The following is a 15,927-nucleotide window of genomic DNA, read 5'->3' on the forward strand; positions in this document are numbered from 1 at the left end:
TGTCTTGGAAATATGTAGCTAATTGGTGACATGGAACTGTTTAATTATATGAGAATTATCCCATCTTCTACTTTCAATGAGCAGTTTGCCAGGGAATTGAGGTTACTTCAGCCTTTAAGGAAGAAATAAAATTTTATATTGTGTACTCTGTAGGGATGAAGCCAGTGGCTATGGATTTTCTTTTCTGGTTCTAGATTGCAGTCAGTGCTAAGACCCTCCCATACCCGCCTGCTGTTTTTGTGAGCCAACAAAAGAGTTCCGTTAAATGTATCCTGGTTGAGGGGTGGCAGCAGGTTGAAAAACAGTCTGTTTATTTCATAGTGACTTGGTGATGCAAATCTCAGTCCCATTGTATTACATAGTGTTACTCAGCCTATGTATTTCATAACACATTCTTTGTAGGATTATCAAGGTGTTATAGACACTCCTATGGACTTCAGCACTGTGAAAGAAACTCTGGAAGCAGGAAACTATGGTAGTCCTCTGGAATTTTATAAAGATGTTCGCCAAATATTCAGCAACTCCAAAACTTATACCTCTAATAAAAAATCAAGGGTATGTAAAACGTATATTAGTTGGATTGATCCTCTAAGCATCTAGTTATATATAGCACGCAGCTTTTTCTTTCACCAGTTTTAAAATTGCTAAAAAAGTATATACTACAATTCTGACATCGCTACTAAAGTTTGATTCTCAGTATTTCTCTGACAGTTTATTAGGCATGCATTAAGACACATTTAGCAGTCATTCTGGAAGTAAGCACCTCTTTCTTTCTCCTACCTGCCTCATCTTTGTTCTTTATTAATATTTTATATCTGCCAGAGAGAGGTCAAGGGATGGAGAGCTAGTAATTAAGTACCTTTAATATGTCCAATAAATAACTTTATAAATAAAAGGGGTTAACAGTATTAATTTATATATTTGGATTAGCTCTGAATATTTATATTCTATTTATTATAACAAATTGTGAACCATATTGGGAAGTTATAACTGTGTATTCATACTCACATTTAGTATTTCTATATTTTGTCAGAACTTAAATATCTTGAGAACAAAAAAGTACTAATAATAATTTTTGTGTTTTATAATCACTGTATATTATTAACTTTTAAATAAGTTGTACAATAGGTATATAACTTGCCCACTTTCAACACATATAAAATGAATTTTCACCAATTTCTGCAGGCGTAAATTTTTCACATTTGATTTTATTTCCTACACTTATTATACTTGCATATGCTTATATATTCTTTAAAACAGATTTTATACTTAGAAACTTTTTGAACCTTTTCCCATGTCATTATTACTCTTTGAAAACAGAAGTTTTAATGTCTCCATGGTATTTTATTATATGGTGCTTTTATGTTATTTTACAAGCATCCTAGTGCTAGAGATTTAGGTTGTTTTTCACTTTACATGAATAAGGTTGTGGCTAACATCTTTAACATGCTTGAACATAATTATTTTTTGTGTGTAATTCTCTGATATTTGGTTAGAATAAATTCCCAGAAGTGGAGTTATTAGCCAAAGAATGTGTATATTTTTAAGATTTTTGATACCTATTACAAATTGTCCTTCAGAATTGTTCCTGTTAATAAAAACCCACTGGCAATGTATAGGAATCTTTTTATTCTACCCTTCCCAACATTGGATGTTATCTTTTAAAAACCTTTATTAATTTTTGGTTAAAAATGGCATCTTGTTTTAATTCTTCAGGAAGAATTTTTCGAGTGTATGGAATAACACATATATTTTGTATGAAAGGATGATGCTGATAATGGCCCAGGCATGTTTATACCTTTTATTTTTTATATAATTGAAGTACTTGCTAAAACAAGACTAATTTCTACTTTTTCAGATCTATAGCATGACACTGAGGTTATCTGCCTTATTTGAAAGTCATATTAAAAATATCATCTCTGAATATAAGTCAGCAATCCAGAGTCAGAAGAGGAGAAGGCCACGGTACAGAAAACGTCTGAGAAGCAGCAGCAGTTCATTATCAAGTAGCAGAGCTCCTAGGTATATTGCAGTGATGTAGTATTTTATGTTTTCAAAGCATTTTGTGTATATTACCTCATTTCTTAAAGTTTATTGAATAGTTTGAGGGGATCCCAACCCCCAAGAGATTTTTTTAAAGAAATCTTGTACCTGTGTAAACATGGAGGTGGTAACCCATTTTGTTATACCAAAACCTTTTTATTTTAATGCTTTAAAATTAACTTTGTTATATTACCAGTTTGAAGCATTTATCTTAAATTATTGGTCATTTCTGTTTTGGACACCTAAGCATTTTGTATTGTACTGTCTTATTGTAATATGATGCTAATAGAAAAATTTTTCACTGTTACATATTTTTACTTGTAGTCCAAAAGGGAAACAGAAACAAATGAAGTTGCAGCCTAAAAATGACCAGAATACCTCAGTGTCTTATGCAAGGACCAGCTCTCCTTTTTCGTCTCCTGGTAAATGTCTTTAGTGTTGGTGTTATATATTTCAGTTTAATACTGATATTAATGATATAGAAAAGGCAGCATGATTTATAGTACAAAGAGCAATGAATTTCTATATGGAAAAGTTGTGTTTTATTTCCAATTCTTTTCTCTAGCTGTGTAGTCCTAGGTTAGACATTAGGCCGTAAGATTAAGTGTCTTCATATTTTAAATGAAGGTGTTAAAACTAGATGCATTTTTAAGTTTCTTAGCTTTAAAAGTCTGTAATTTTATGATTTTTAACATCTATTATATCTCAGAGTAGTGTCTACAATATATTTGCCAATGTGAGAATTAAGGATTCATTATCTGAGGAAGTGTTTTCCTTAGACAACATCTTTAATAGCTTGAACATAAATATTTTGTGTGTGCAATTCTCTGATATTTTTTCCTTGGACAAGTTTTTCTGTTATTCCGTCCTTGAAAGCTTAATGATGTGATAAAACATTTGTTCTCAAAATAGTCATATTTTCTCCAAACAATGCACAAGTTGTTAGAGTAACTGAGTGAGATATAGTTTTAAAAACAGCCTTTTTATAACTTTATTGAAAACATGGTAATTATGTTAACATTACAGTCTTTTTAAATGTAAGTTTCAGATGCTGCTGAAGGGCTTTCACTATATTTACTTGATGATGAGGTGGATGGACCATTTTCTTCATCAAGCTTCAGTGGATATAGCCGAAGTGGAAATAGCCATGACCCAGGGAAAGCCAAATCATTTCGGAATCGAGTTTTGCCAATTAAACAAGGTAGGAAATAAATATGGACATGGTATTTATTCTTTGTTCCTTTATAATGACAGATTAATTGTTTAAAAGCTGGTGTATTTAGGTTGTAAAAATTATCATGTCCTTATAGTTAATGAGTATTTTAATATTGTCGAATTTGACTCAGACAGGGTTTCATATCCACAACTAGGAAAAGCCGCTTAGCAGATTTCCAAAACTTACAAACATATTTTAGTCTTTTAAAATAAAATATAAAATGAATAGGGAGGAACAACTGAATGAAAGGCTCCTTCCCCAAGCACATAAAAACCAGAATGTTAGACACATTTAGGATTATTTGTATATTAAACCATATTAATAAAAATGGCCAAAAAAGTCCAAAATCACCTTTAAATAAGGCTTATTTTTTAAAAGCCTACCCCAATTTTAAAAAAAGGGTTTTGTTGACCAATGAGCCTTCTTTTAGTCAACATCTACATCTACCACCTTATTCTGGTTTTCTAGTTACATGTAACTAAGGTATTCTCTTCCCTCAGAATCTGTTATCTCAGTAATTCAGTGGTTTTCAGACTCTGTACTGCCTATTTTTTCAGTAATCCACAGAGCTACTTCAGGAATTTTCAGAACAGCCTTCTCCATTCAACCAGGGCAACTTATTATTCATGTAATGAGCTTCCATATAACTTTTATTTGTAGAAAAATTTTCACTGATTAAAAAGAAATCACTGACCCAATAATTCATTATCACGTGCATTTTTTTTTTTTGCACCATGTCAGGGGACATCATTTATAAATAGCTGAAGGTTATTGTTATGTAGACTTTCTTCTTATACTTAGCCCTATGTTATGGACCTTGAACATGTTCAACGAAACTTCTAATGTGTTCATCTATTTGAAGTTTGTGAGGAATATTTGCTATGTTTTTAGAAATATCTTTATAGTAGTCTTTTTATTTTATATACATTTTATTGAAAAATCAAGTAGCTTATCCATTGTTATTGAAGTATCAAATGACTCAAAAATACTTTCTAAAGATATATTTTATATTAGTTGCATGAGAAATATTATCACATATCTGATTATTTGAAGATAGTTATTGCATTTATTTTCCCCAGTTTTTATCTTTACTCTCTCTTTTGTTCCAGCTGCATGTTACATACTTATGCCACCTCTCATTGTGCCCTTTCCTTCATTATCAGGCTTTTAGAAAGTGTAGCTTATACTTCCTGCCTCTGTTTTCTTTCCATCTAAACATTCACTTACCCTTTATAGTCTGGCTTCTGCCCCCACCACTCTATAAAAGTTGTCTTCACTGACCAGTATCCTTTTCATAGTCCTATATCCTTGATCTATCTATATCATTGCATGCTGTTGACTACCCTCTAGGAACTCTACTGCCTGGCTTCTATAGTACTGCTTCTCTTATATCCCTGTTTCTCCTGTATTAATATAGTCCAGTGATGGCGAACCTTTTGAGCTCGGCGTGTCAGCATTTTGAAAACCCCTAACTTAACTCTGGTGCCGTGTCACATATAGAAATTTTTTGATATTTGCAACCATAGTAAAACAAAGACTTATATTTTTGATATTTATTTTATATATTTAAATGCCATTTAATAAAGAAAAATCAACCAAAAAAATGAGTTCGCATGTCACCCCTGACACGCGTGTCATAGGTTCGCCATCACTGATATAGTCTCTGTTTCTTTTTGTTTGTTTTTCTTTTTTTGTCTTCTACAAATAAAGGAATCTAATTGCCACATCAATTATCTTTATGCTGATGACTCTCCAAATTCATATCTAACCCTAACATCTCTATTCTACCAGTCTCATTTCCAAGTGCATCCTAAAAAATTTCCATTGGGTGCTTATCATTCATCATTCTCAAGCTTGCTTGTATTTCTATACTCACTATTTTAGTTGATGGTACCACCATCTTCCTAGTCATCCAGTTTAAAATTTTACAGTTTACTTTGACTCTCCTTTTACTCCTCATATCCAGTTAGTTGCTAAGTTTTGTGAATTCTACAACTCTTTAATACCACTTAACTCTCTTATCTACAGTTTCTATTGCTATCAGCTAGTATTTTAGTCAGCTTGGGCTGTCACACAAGACACCGCAGACTAGATGGCTTAAACAACAGTTATTTTTAGCTGCTTCATTGAGATATCATTGACATAAAAAATGTACATATTTAAAGTGTACAACTTGATGTTTCAATATACGCATACACTGTGAAATGGTCACCACAATCAAACTAATTAACATCTCACCTCTACATGATTATTGTGTTTGTTTGTTGAGAAAATTTAAGATCTATCCTCCTAGAAGATTTCAAATATGCAGTACAGTATTGTTCATTATTGTGACAATACTGTACATTAGATATTTCATCCTGAATAACTGAATGTTAGTTCCCTTTGACCAACACCTCCCCATTTCCCCTCCCCCAGCCCGTGGCAACTACCATCTTGCTTTCAGCTTCTATGAACTTAACTGCAGGGAAATATTATGAGAACACATCTTTAGCTGATCTTGTCATGTGGACCTCATAAAGTTTACAAACCTAGGTAGTATAGCCTACTACACATCTAGGCTATATGGCATAGGCTACAAGCCTGTACAGCATGCTACTGTATAAAACAACACAAGATTAAATCAAACACAAGATAATGATGCAATCTAGAGACACAGTGAACATGAGGCTGCTTACTGCTGGGTTAATATGGCATATGCTTTACAGCAAACTTTATAAGTAAAAAGAGTACACTATAAAATAACAATTAAAAAGCATAGTATAGTAAATACATAAACCAATAACATAGTCATTTATTATCATTATCAAGTATTATGTACTGTACATAATTATATACTTTGCTATGACTGGCAGTGCAGTAGGTTTCTTTACACCAGCATAACCACAAACGTGTTGCATGATGTCATTACCATGGCTATGGCATCAGTAAGCAATAGATAACAATTTTTCAGCTCCATTACAATCTTATGGGAACACCACCATCATATATGCTGTCTGTCATTGATCAAAACATTGTTATACACTGCATGACTGTATTTTAGATTACCATATGACATCATACAATAGTTCTTTCTCTGTGTCTTGCTTATTTTGCTTAGTTAACATAATGTCTTCCAACTTCATCCTTGTCACAAATGCCAAGATTTTCTTCTTTTTTTAAGGCTGAATAACTCATTATATATATAATTTCCATAGCTTGGCTATTATGAATAATGCTGCAATAAATAAGGGGGTACAGATTCCTTCAAGATCCTGATTTAATTCCTTTTGATACATAAACAGAAGTGGAATTGCTGGGTTATATGGTAGTTCTCTTAATTTTTTGAGGGACCTCCATACTGATTTTCATAATGGCTATACTAATTTACATTCTCATCAAATATGTGCAAGGGTTCTCTTGTTGCCACATCCTTGCCAACACTTGTTATCTTTCATTTTTTTGACACTAGCCACAGTAACAGATGTGAGGTGATATCTCATTAATGGTTTTGATTTGCATTTTCCTGACAATTAGTGATATTAAGTACCTTTTCAAATACTTACAAGAGACATTTATTTTCTCACAGTTCTGAGGCCTCAAAGTTTAAGATCAAGATGCCAGCAGGGTTGGTGTCTGGTATGGGGTCTCTTCCTGGCTTGCTGATGGCCACCTTCTTGCTGTGTCCTTCTGTGGCTTTTTCTCTGTGCATCCACAGACAGGGGGAGAAAGAAGGAACATTCGTGTCTGTTCTTTTTATAAGGACACTAGTCGTAATTCATTAGGGTCCACTTTTGTGATTTCACTTTAATTAAAACTTCCTTAAAGGCCCTATCTCCAAATAAAGTCACATTGGGGGTTAGGGCTTCAATATATGTAATTTGGAGGGTAATGTAATTTATTCTATAACCCCAAGACTATTAGATTAATCTTGTATCTTTGGTTGCCATTCAACTCTAGGCTTTTCTTTTTCCACTGTTTTCAGTATACTCTTCTGTTTTCTTCCTACTTTACTGGTTATTCTTCCCAATTATCTTTGCCTATTCTTTAAATGTTGAAATATCCCAAGTCTTAATCTTCCACCATCTTGCTTTACTTGCTTTCTTAATGAGCTCTCAGTTCTCTTGACAGTAAATGTCATCTTTACTGAAAATTTCCAAAATTATATTTCTTGCTCTGAGTCTCCCCTGAGCTCTAGACTGGTATATCCACCTGCTTTTTTCTTTTAAAAAAAAATGTATTTACTTGTGCCTCTGGTAGTATTTAAATCCGGAATCTTTATTTCTTCACTAGTTTGCCTAAACTTTTTCCTCCTTTAGTGTTCCCTAACTTAGCAAAACATCTCTAACATTCACCCAGTTGCAGGCTATAAAACCTAGTAGTTGACCTTCATTCTTTGCTTAACACCTGACATCCAGTCCATCAGCTATTGTCCTCAGTTAGAAATTTAAAAATAAAGGTTTGTTCTGGTGTCACCGCTAGAAGGAAATATTCCAAATCCAGTCATTTTTCAATACCTCTATTTTTACATCCCTCATCATGTGTTACCTTCACTATTGAAATGGACTCCCAGCTGATTTCTGCTTCCAGTCATCCCTTTCTATAATCCATTCTCTATACAGCAACCATAGCACTCTTTTATTTATGTATTTTTTTAAATCCTCATCTTATTGATTTTAGAGAGAGTGAAAGAGAGAGGAGAGAGAGATATTGGTTGCCTCCTGCACGCACCCTGACCGGGGAACGAACCCACAACCTGGGTATGTGCCTAACCAGGAATCAAACTCGCCACCTTTCGGTGTACATGATGATGCTCCAACCAAGTGAGTCACACTGGCCAGGGCCCACAGCACTCTTTTAAAAATATAAATCAGATCCCGTCATTCTTCAACTATAAAACTCTTCACTGGTGGTCATCTCCTACTATTTTTTTTTCTCTTCCACTCTAGTTATACTGAGTTTCTATATCCTCTGATGGAATGTTCTTTCCCCAGATCTAACTTCGTTCAGTTCTTTTCTTAGATACTACCTCTGCAGAAAAGTCTTTCCTGTATAAAATATCCCTCAAACATCACATTCACAGTCTATTTTTATCTTCTTTTATTTATAACGTATTATTAATTAAAATTTTGTTTTTTAATTGTTCATTTCATTGTCCAGCAAGTTTTCCCTACTAAAATATAAATTAAAAGAGCAAGGACTTTGTCTCATAATTGACACATTTCAAGCTCCAAGCAATGCCTGGGCCATAGTAGATAATCAGTAAATATTTATTCAGTGAATGAATGAAATTATTCTGATACATGTTTCCAGAAAATTCTTTTTAGAGTTCAAGCCCTTAAAATTTCTGCCTAGCTACCTCACCACCCATCATCCTTCCACATCCCCCCTTTAAAAAAGCAATCAGACAAAATCAGAACTTTATTATCTTCTTCATTTCTAACAGATTTAAATTCATACTGCAACACTCTATGCTTCTACCTCATCTATCTTTTGGTATAAATATTTTTTATAGATTGTTTATTTTACTTTTGAACCTAAATAATCATCTTACCAATGTCAAAGCTTAACTTTAAATAATCATTCATCTTGATTTAGATCACTCCCTTGATGGACCCGTTACAAATGGTGATGGCAGAGAGCCCCGGACAGGAATCAAGAGAAAACTGCTTAGTGCATCGGAAGAAGATGAAAGCATGGGAAGAGAAGACAAAGAGAAGAAAGAATCAAAAGAGAAATCACATTTATCCTCCTCAGAGAGTGGAGAGTTAGGATCCAGTTTAAGTTCTGAAAGTACCTGCGGTTCTGATTCTGATTCTGAATCAACTTCCAGAACAGATCAAGATTATGTAGATGGAGACCATGACTATAGCAAGTTTGTACAAACCAGGCCTAAAAGAAAACTCAGAAAGCAATATGCCAATGGAAAAAGAAACTGGAAAACAAGAGGCACAGGAGGAAGGGGCAGATGGGGGAGATGGGGGAGATGGAGTAGAGGAGGCAGAGGAAGAGGAGGCAGGGGACGAGGGGGTCGAGGAAGAGGTGGAGGTAGTACCAGAGGGAGAGGGAGAGGGAGAGGAGGAAGAGGTGCTTCTAGAGGAGCCACCAGAGCCAAACGTGCACGTATTGCTGATGATGAGTTTGATACCATGTTTTCAGGACGTTTCAGTAGACTGCCACGAATCAAAACAAGAAACCAAGGCAGGAGGACTGTTTTATATAATGATGATTCTGATAATGACAATTTTGTGTCCACTGAAGATCCTCTGAATCTTGGTACATCCAGATCAGGCAGAGTGCGTAAAATGACAGAAAAAGCCAGGGTTAGCCATCTCATGGGATGGAATTATTAACAGTTAAGAAATTTAGAATAATTTAAAAAATTCAATGGCCTTCTACTGCAGGGAATTTACCAGGATATCTACAAAGCAAGTTGTGTGGGGACTTACGCTTCCTTTCACATTGGTGCTTTTCCATTATGCCAGTACACATTTGTTTCAAGACTTTTGATCTCCACACTTCATTTGTTCAAACAAGCCTTATTCATTAGGCCTTAAATTTTAAAAAATTCTGTGCACACACACACACACACACACACACACACACACACACACACCACAGACACACTACAGATTTACTACATTAAAGGAGCATTCAGCTTCTTAAGAGTAGCATGACATTTTTATCTCAGTAGACTATCCCTCTTTTGCTTTTGTATCACAGAAGTATAGCAGCTTCTTACAGAGTTTTATATAGTTTGTTTTTGCCATTTTGATTCCTGTACCCAGTAATAATAACTTTTGCACAATACACCAATCCTAAAGGCAGCTATTAAATGTTTACAGTTTCTATATTGTAAGAACGATCTGGATTATTTTACTCTTCCCAGGCCAAACTTTCAATAATTGTACTGAACTGAAGTATATATTTATACTACAGTTTTTTTTGGGGGGGTGGGGGGATCTTGATATGCTTTTCATTGATTTGCTTAATTCATGTTAAAGGTGAGAAAGGGTTGGTGCCTTGTAAATACGTAGCAAATCTTTGTGGTGTGTTCTGATGTGTGCATTAACTTTATTAAAAAAGAATACTTGAGGTATCAATCTAGACAAGGTGCCAAATGCAAAAGTTTCTTGCATCCATTTTCTTTTTCCTATTATATTTTGTTGCATTAATAGAACTTGTGTAGCTTCAAGGATACCTTAAACATTTGAACAATCCTCATCCACAAAAAAATAACTTCTTTGAATAGTAGCTCAGCTACCTCTATTAACTACAACTACTGGAAGCATTAAGGAAAATAGATACAGTTATTCATTGACTAAGGAGAAATAGAACAAGCTTGGTGAAAATAAATATTCATAAGTTATAAGCTGAGAGGTTGTTAATCATATTGGCTCTCAAATTAATGGTTGTAATTAACAAACTTGTATAAGTATAGTATACTCTATATTAAACTTTTCTTAGAACATATTTATGTAAGTAGACTTGGGTGACTGCATATATATATATATATATATATATATATATATATATTTAACAGCTGTGAGAGAATGGCTTTCATTTGAATTTCAAAATATAACAAAACACCTAGTTTGAGTTGGAATGTTTCGGCTAACTAATATTTTGAATCAATATACATAGGTTCTGCTCATACCATTCCAAAAGGTTCTTTTGTTATAATCTTTCAGAAAAGAACCTCATTGCACTGCATACTGATATTCTGAGTTATTATTTTAGAGGTGAAAAAAATTTTTCAACCCTTATGGTCTTGTTTACAGCAGTAGAGTGCACATAGTTCCATAAGTGAGCTTGAGTTCCAAGGTCATTTTTATTCCGTAAATTCGAGAGTTTGCAAATTTGTTAGATACTTAGATTTTTGAGGTGGAAGGGAATATATTGATCTCTTTTTTTTTGTAACAGCAGATTTATTGCACTTAGAACAGATTTGTGGGATAAAAGAAACTTTTTAATGTATGCCTAGTAATCCCAGGATATTTAAGCTAATGTGTTTGTTTCATGCTTTCAATCATTTCATGCATCTGAAAAATCCTTAAGTGCAGAGGAAGGAGTACACACATAACTTTGCTTTTTTGGTTGGGTCAGGTGGGGGTTATTCTTGGACTAACATCTTTAAGCAATTTTCACTTGCAGTAGAATTGTTCAGGCTTTAAGAAAGTATTCTTGTGAATTGTTAATGGCACTAAATTCTGTTACTGGAGAGTAGATCAAGCTTATTTTTTTTTTTAGTCATTTTTTCACTAAACCAAAACTACTTCTGGTTGTAAATCAACTGCCACTTTTAACCATAGTATAGATTTAAAAATGTTCATATTTGAAACTCTACATTTGATTTTTGCTAAGATATGTGTTTTTTTTTGGTTTTTCATCTCTTGGGCATTTAGGCTAAATTTGTGCCTGTGTTTTCCTGGAATCAATAATACTTTGGCCTACCCTAATCAAAGTAACAGTTACTTAAATTCATGGATATACCCAAATGAGTATCATGTGTATCATTTTAGTGTGAAATCCTTTGTTGACATTCTTCTATGAAGACCTGACCTCTTGAAATGTAGAAGAATGCCATCTATGTGATTTTAGCTGTCTGAAGCTTTATTTATAATTTATTTTGAAAAATAAAAATGCCACATTAATCCCCCAAATGTCAAGATTTTCTAGGTTTAGATACTTAGAATAACAAGGCTAAAGACATTTTAAGCATATTTTATATGTAGTGAAATACTGTGAAAATACTAGTGACAGCATTTTGCTGTAATGTTGGTTTCAGTTATTAAGATTTAAAGAGTTAGTCACCAGGGTGTTTTAGATGAGCATAGTTATCATTTATTATAAAACAAACAGATCATTTCTGTTTGCATGCAAATTATTTTAATAATTGTGAAAATAAAAGTTTGGAAGATGTATTTTTACTTTTATATCTGGTCTTTCCCCCCAATTTATACTTCGCTTATTTTGTAGCACTGCCTCCTGTGAATGTGATGTAATTTATATCACATTGACTATATTATCGCTTTAATTTTTTAGAGGCCCTTTAACCTAAATAAGATCTGGGTTCAGTCATAGCAAAGCAAGTAGGAAATAAGCTAAGAAGGTTGAAGAAAAGTCTAAATCTTAAATGCATTGCTAAGAAAAAAACCACTGTTATATTTAGGTTCATGAGAGCATACAGATAGATGTATAAGCCTAATCTTATGCTAGGTATTAGTAGTCAGCGACCTGTAATATTTCTCATGAATGCTAATAACATTAATTCCCAGCTTTAAGATCTTAGCATGGTATATGTTTATGAAAACCGAATTGTGTGTGTTATCTATGGCTTGCTGTGTGTATCTCTTCCAGATTCGGATGCTCTCTAAAACATTCACTAGCCTGTTAGCCTAGTGACTAAATTTGTCCGTGTGTGTGTATGTGTGTGTGTGTGCGCGCGCGCGTGCATGCACCCATGTATGTATGTAGATTGTGTCCAACTTGGCACACTTTATCTCAGACATAAAAAATAATATCACTGTCTACCAATTCTTTGCCTGTTGTAAAGCGCTTAGTGTGTGTGTGTGTGTGTGTGTGTGCGCGTGTGTGTGTGTGTGAATGTGTGTGTGTGTACTACTTGATCACTCATTTTGTTATACCTTCTAGATAAACAATCTAGGTTTTGTTATATACATCTGTCCTATATTTTCTTTTAATTTGCCCTTCTTTCATTTGTTTCTTGTTTGTTGGTTTCCCTTACCAGAGATCAGGCTTGTACTAGAATTATTCCATATAGCACATTGTTTCTCCCATAGTAAAATTCAGAAATCTCATTCGTACAACTGTGTGCTCAGATAGTTAACTCAGCTTCCCAATAATTTGAAATAAATTTGAGTGATTAATCTTTTTTGCTGTATTTTTTTTGTAATCCTATAGGTTGTCATCAGACAATAACAGTGATTTAAAGAGAAAGATGTGAATGCCACTTCTCACTTTCTGATAAAAACTTTTTTGAGCATTTTTCAAAATTTGTATGTTTATGGTAGTGATAAATTAAACATCTTATATAAAACACATATATCTTGGAAATTATTTTATGCACATTTACCAACTGGTACTTATCTTTAAAGTTCGAATTTTCACATTCACAAAAAGGAGACTTAAATCCTGTGTAATTTTTAGTATATTTTGATGTCTAGCCTTTTAGTTCTGGGGAAAGAAATGAAACTTTTGACATTTTAAAGTTCATTGTTTTAAATGTTATCCCCATCTCCAACATTTTTTTGGTACATGAGGCTATGTGAATGTTCTGTTGAAAACAGAATATTCTAAGATCACTTTTAAGGCTTGTTTTAAAAATTAGTATGAAAATATTTTCATGCTTCTTTGCTTTTCACCTCTTAGTGAAGTTTCTTTAACCAAATTTTAATTACCAAGTTTACCAAGTTCTGATTAAATTCTAATACAAATTTTAATTTTTTTTCAATGTGCTATATTTTGTGGAATGCGGATTGCCCTCAATTTCTTGTAGCCTTACCTGTGATTATTTCCTTTTTCACCATTCCTCTCTTGCTTACTTTTATCCTCATTTCTCTTTCTGCAATGATTTTACCTAATTTAGCACACTTCAAAAAGACTGGTAATTTATGATTCATGGTGGGAGAAGTACAGTAGAAAGGCCCTGCAGTTTAGACTTAAGGTGTGTTTGTTTATTTATATCTATACCCATTTATTATTCCTATCTTAATTAAGTCTAGAATATCAGACTTTGACATATAAAAGCATGACAAGTATTTTCTAAAAAAATAAAACTATTGATACATATTAAAGTCGCCATTGGTAATTGACGTTTTAAGTTCACATACAAAAAATATTTAGAAACCCAGTTGGGAAATGTGTTTTTTACATATGTCACCAGATACACATTAGGCAGTACTATAAATGTTAGTTCTTTAAACAATACTGTGGTGATGGCAATCAGTAATTTATTTCTTTGTCCTGTAACTTATCATCCTTGTCTTTTGTAATCCTTTACAAAGTATTAACAAAGCTGTACCTTATGTTTGTTCTTAGTATACATAAGTTTTAAGATGGAAAATCATTCAGTTAATAGTTGCTGTGATGTTGTATGTGGGCAAAATGTCCATTAAACTGAAATTCAGTAAAGAAAGGTAAACTAGCCTGGCTTGGTTTATAAGAGATGTTTTGTTTGGCAGTTGTAAGTCATTATAAGCAATTATCTTCAAAGACAAAAAATACTGAACTAATTTGTTGCCATTCTTTATGGGATGTTTACAATAAAATTCCAAGTTGTTTGGAATCAGTTGCAGTCTTGCTGCTTTGTGCCTTAGGTACTAGAGATAAATTAACAAGAAGAAAGAAATATGGAGTTACCTTTTCATTATCCAGCTTCAGAGTTTATAACATGTAGCTCTTGGGTCCATTCTTGTTTCTTTGTCATTTAGTATTGTTTTTAATCTGAGGACCTAGGTACTTTCTACTATCAAAGAAAAATTAGTCTTTTTTTGCTTTTGTCATTACAGATATTCTGGATCACTTTTAGGTAATAAATATATTAACATTTTTTAAATGTAGGTTGCTTGCTGCATTAAAGCTTGAATCAACATTTTGTTTTGTAGAGCTTTTTGAAATGAATAGATTTATAATGTCTTTATAGCTTATAAGTTTTAACAGCTGAGCTATGTACCCCTCACATTTTTATTTATAGTATAACTAGAGGCCCGGTGCACGGATCCCTTGGCCTGGCCTGTAGGGATCAGGCCAAAACCAGCTCTCCGACATCCCCAGAGGGGTCCCGGATTGTGAGAGGGTGGTTCTTGGGTGATGCACTCCAGAATCGGGCTCCCTCCTCTCTTCTCCCAGTATTATGTCACTTTCTCTCTGTATCTGTCTTGCTTCTTTCATCTCACTTTACCCGAAGTTTGGTGGTAACTGACGACTTGTGGGCATTTAGCTGCAAAATGCAATTATTTAGCAAACAGGATTTACTTAGCCTGGAATCTAGTCGGCCTAGGGCAGGACCCTGCTTAATGTCAGGCTCTGGCCCAGGCCCTTCTGTCCAGGTGGAGTCCTGTGGCGGTGGGAACCTCCTCCTTCGCCTCCTTCCCTAACCGGAGGTTGCCTGCTGGTGCTACTGTCCCGCCCAGAAGGAGGGAAGCTGCACCGAGAGTGGTAGTGGGAAAATTCACTGCCTCCACTGGAAATCGATATTAAGCGGATGGGCTGGTGCGGGTGCCAGATGTCTGGCCGCAGCCAGTAGGTCCTGCACGTCTCATCATTTAGCTAATTGAGTCAAAAAGTTTCTGTAAAGGCCAGACCCATGACCTCTGCAATGGGCTTAGAGGCCCGGTGAGGAGCCAGACCCAAAGTGGGGAGCCAATGGGTTAGAGCAGTGGTCAGCAAACTCATTAGTCAACAGAGCCACATATCAACAGTACAACGATTGAAATTTCTTTTGAGAGCCAAATTTTTTAAAGTTAAACTATATAGGTAGGTACATTGTTATCAACTTAATTAGGGTACTCCTAAGGCTTAGGAAGAGCCACACTCAAGGAGCCAAAGAGCTGCATGCGGCTTGCAAGCCGCAGTTTGCCGACCACGGAGTTAGAGGCCCGGTGCACGGGATTTGTGCGCTGGTGTGGTCCCTTGGCCTGGCCTGCAGGAAATCTCTGACATCCCCT

The 15,927-nt window shown here is 34.4% G+C and overlaps 1 protein-coding gene across 3 annotated transcripts in view; it reads left to right on the top strand.

The window, feature by feature from the left end:
* BRWD3 (bromodomain and WD repeat domain containing 3) overlaps window positions 1-10,345 on the top strand; it is a 131,261-nt gene extending 120,916 nt beyond the window's left edge. For 2 of the 3 annotated variants that reach the window (XM_006082814.2, XM_023764006.1), the window contains 5 exons: window positions 403-555; window positions 1,859-2,022; window positions 2,368-2,465; window positions 3,086-3,244; window positions 8,837-10,345. In XM_006082814.2, coding sequence (XP_006082876.1) covers window positions 403-555; window positions 1,859-2,022; window positions 2,368-2,465; window positions 3,086-3,244; window positions 8,837-9,591 — 1,329 coding nt within the window. In that variant the 3' untranslated portion in view covers window positions 9,592-10,345. The remainder of the gene's footprint in view (window positions 1-402; window positions 556-1,858; window positions 2,023-2,367; window positions 2,466-3,085; window positions 3,245-8,836) is intronic. The other variant, XM_023764005.1, reaches the window with a different exon arrangement.
* The last annotated feature ends 5,582 nt before the right edge of the window (window positions 10,346-15,927 follow it).

The sequence above is a fragment of the Myotis lucifugus genome, unplaced genomic scaffold (genome assembly GCF_000147115.1).
Source record: "Myotis lucifugus unplaced genomic scaffold, Myoluc2.0 scaffold_4, whole genome shotgun sequence".
Taxonomy (NCBI): Eukaryota; Metazoa; Chordata; class Mammalia; order Chiroptera; family Vespertilionidae; genus Myotis; species Myotis lucifugus.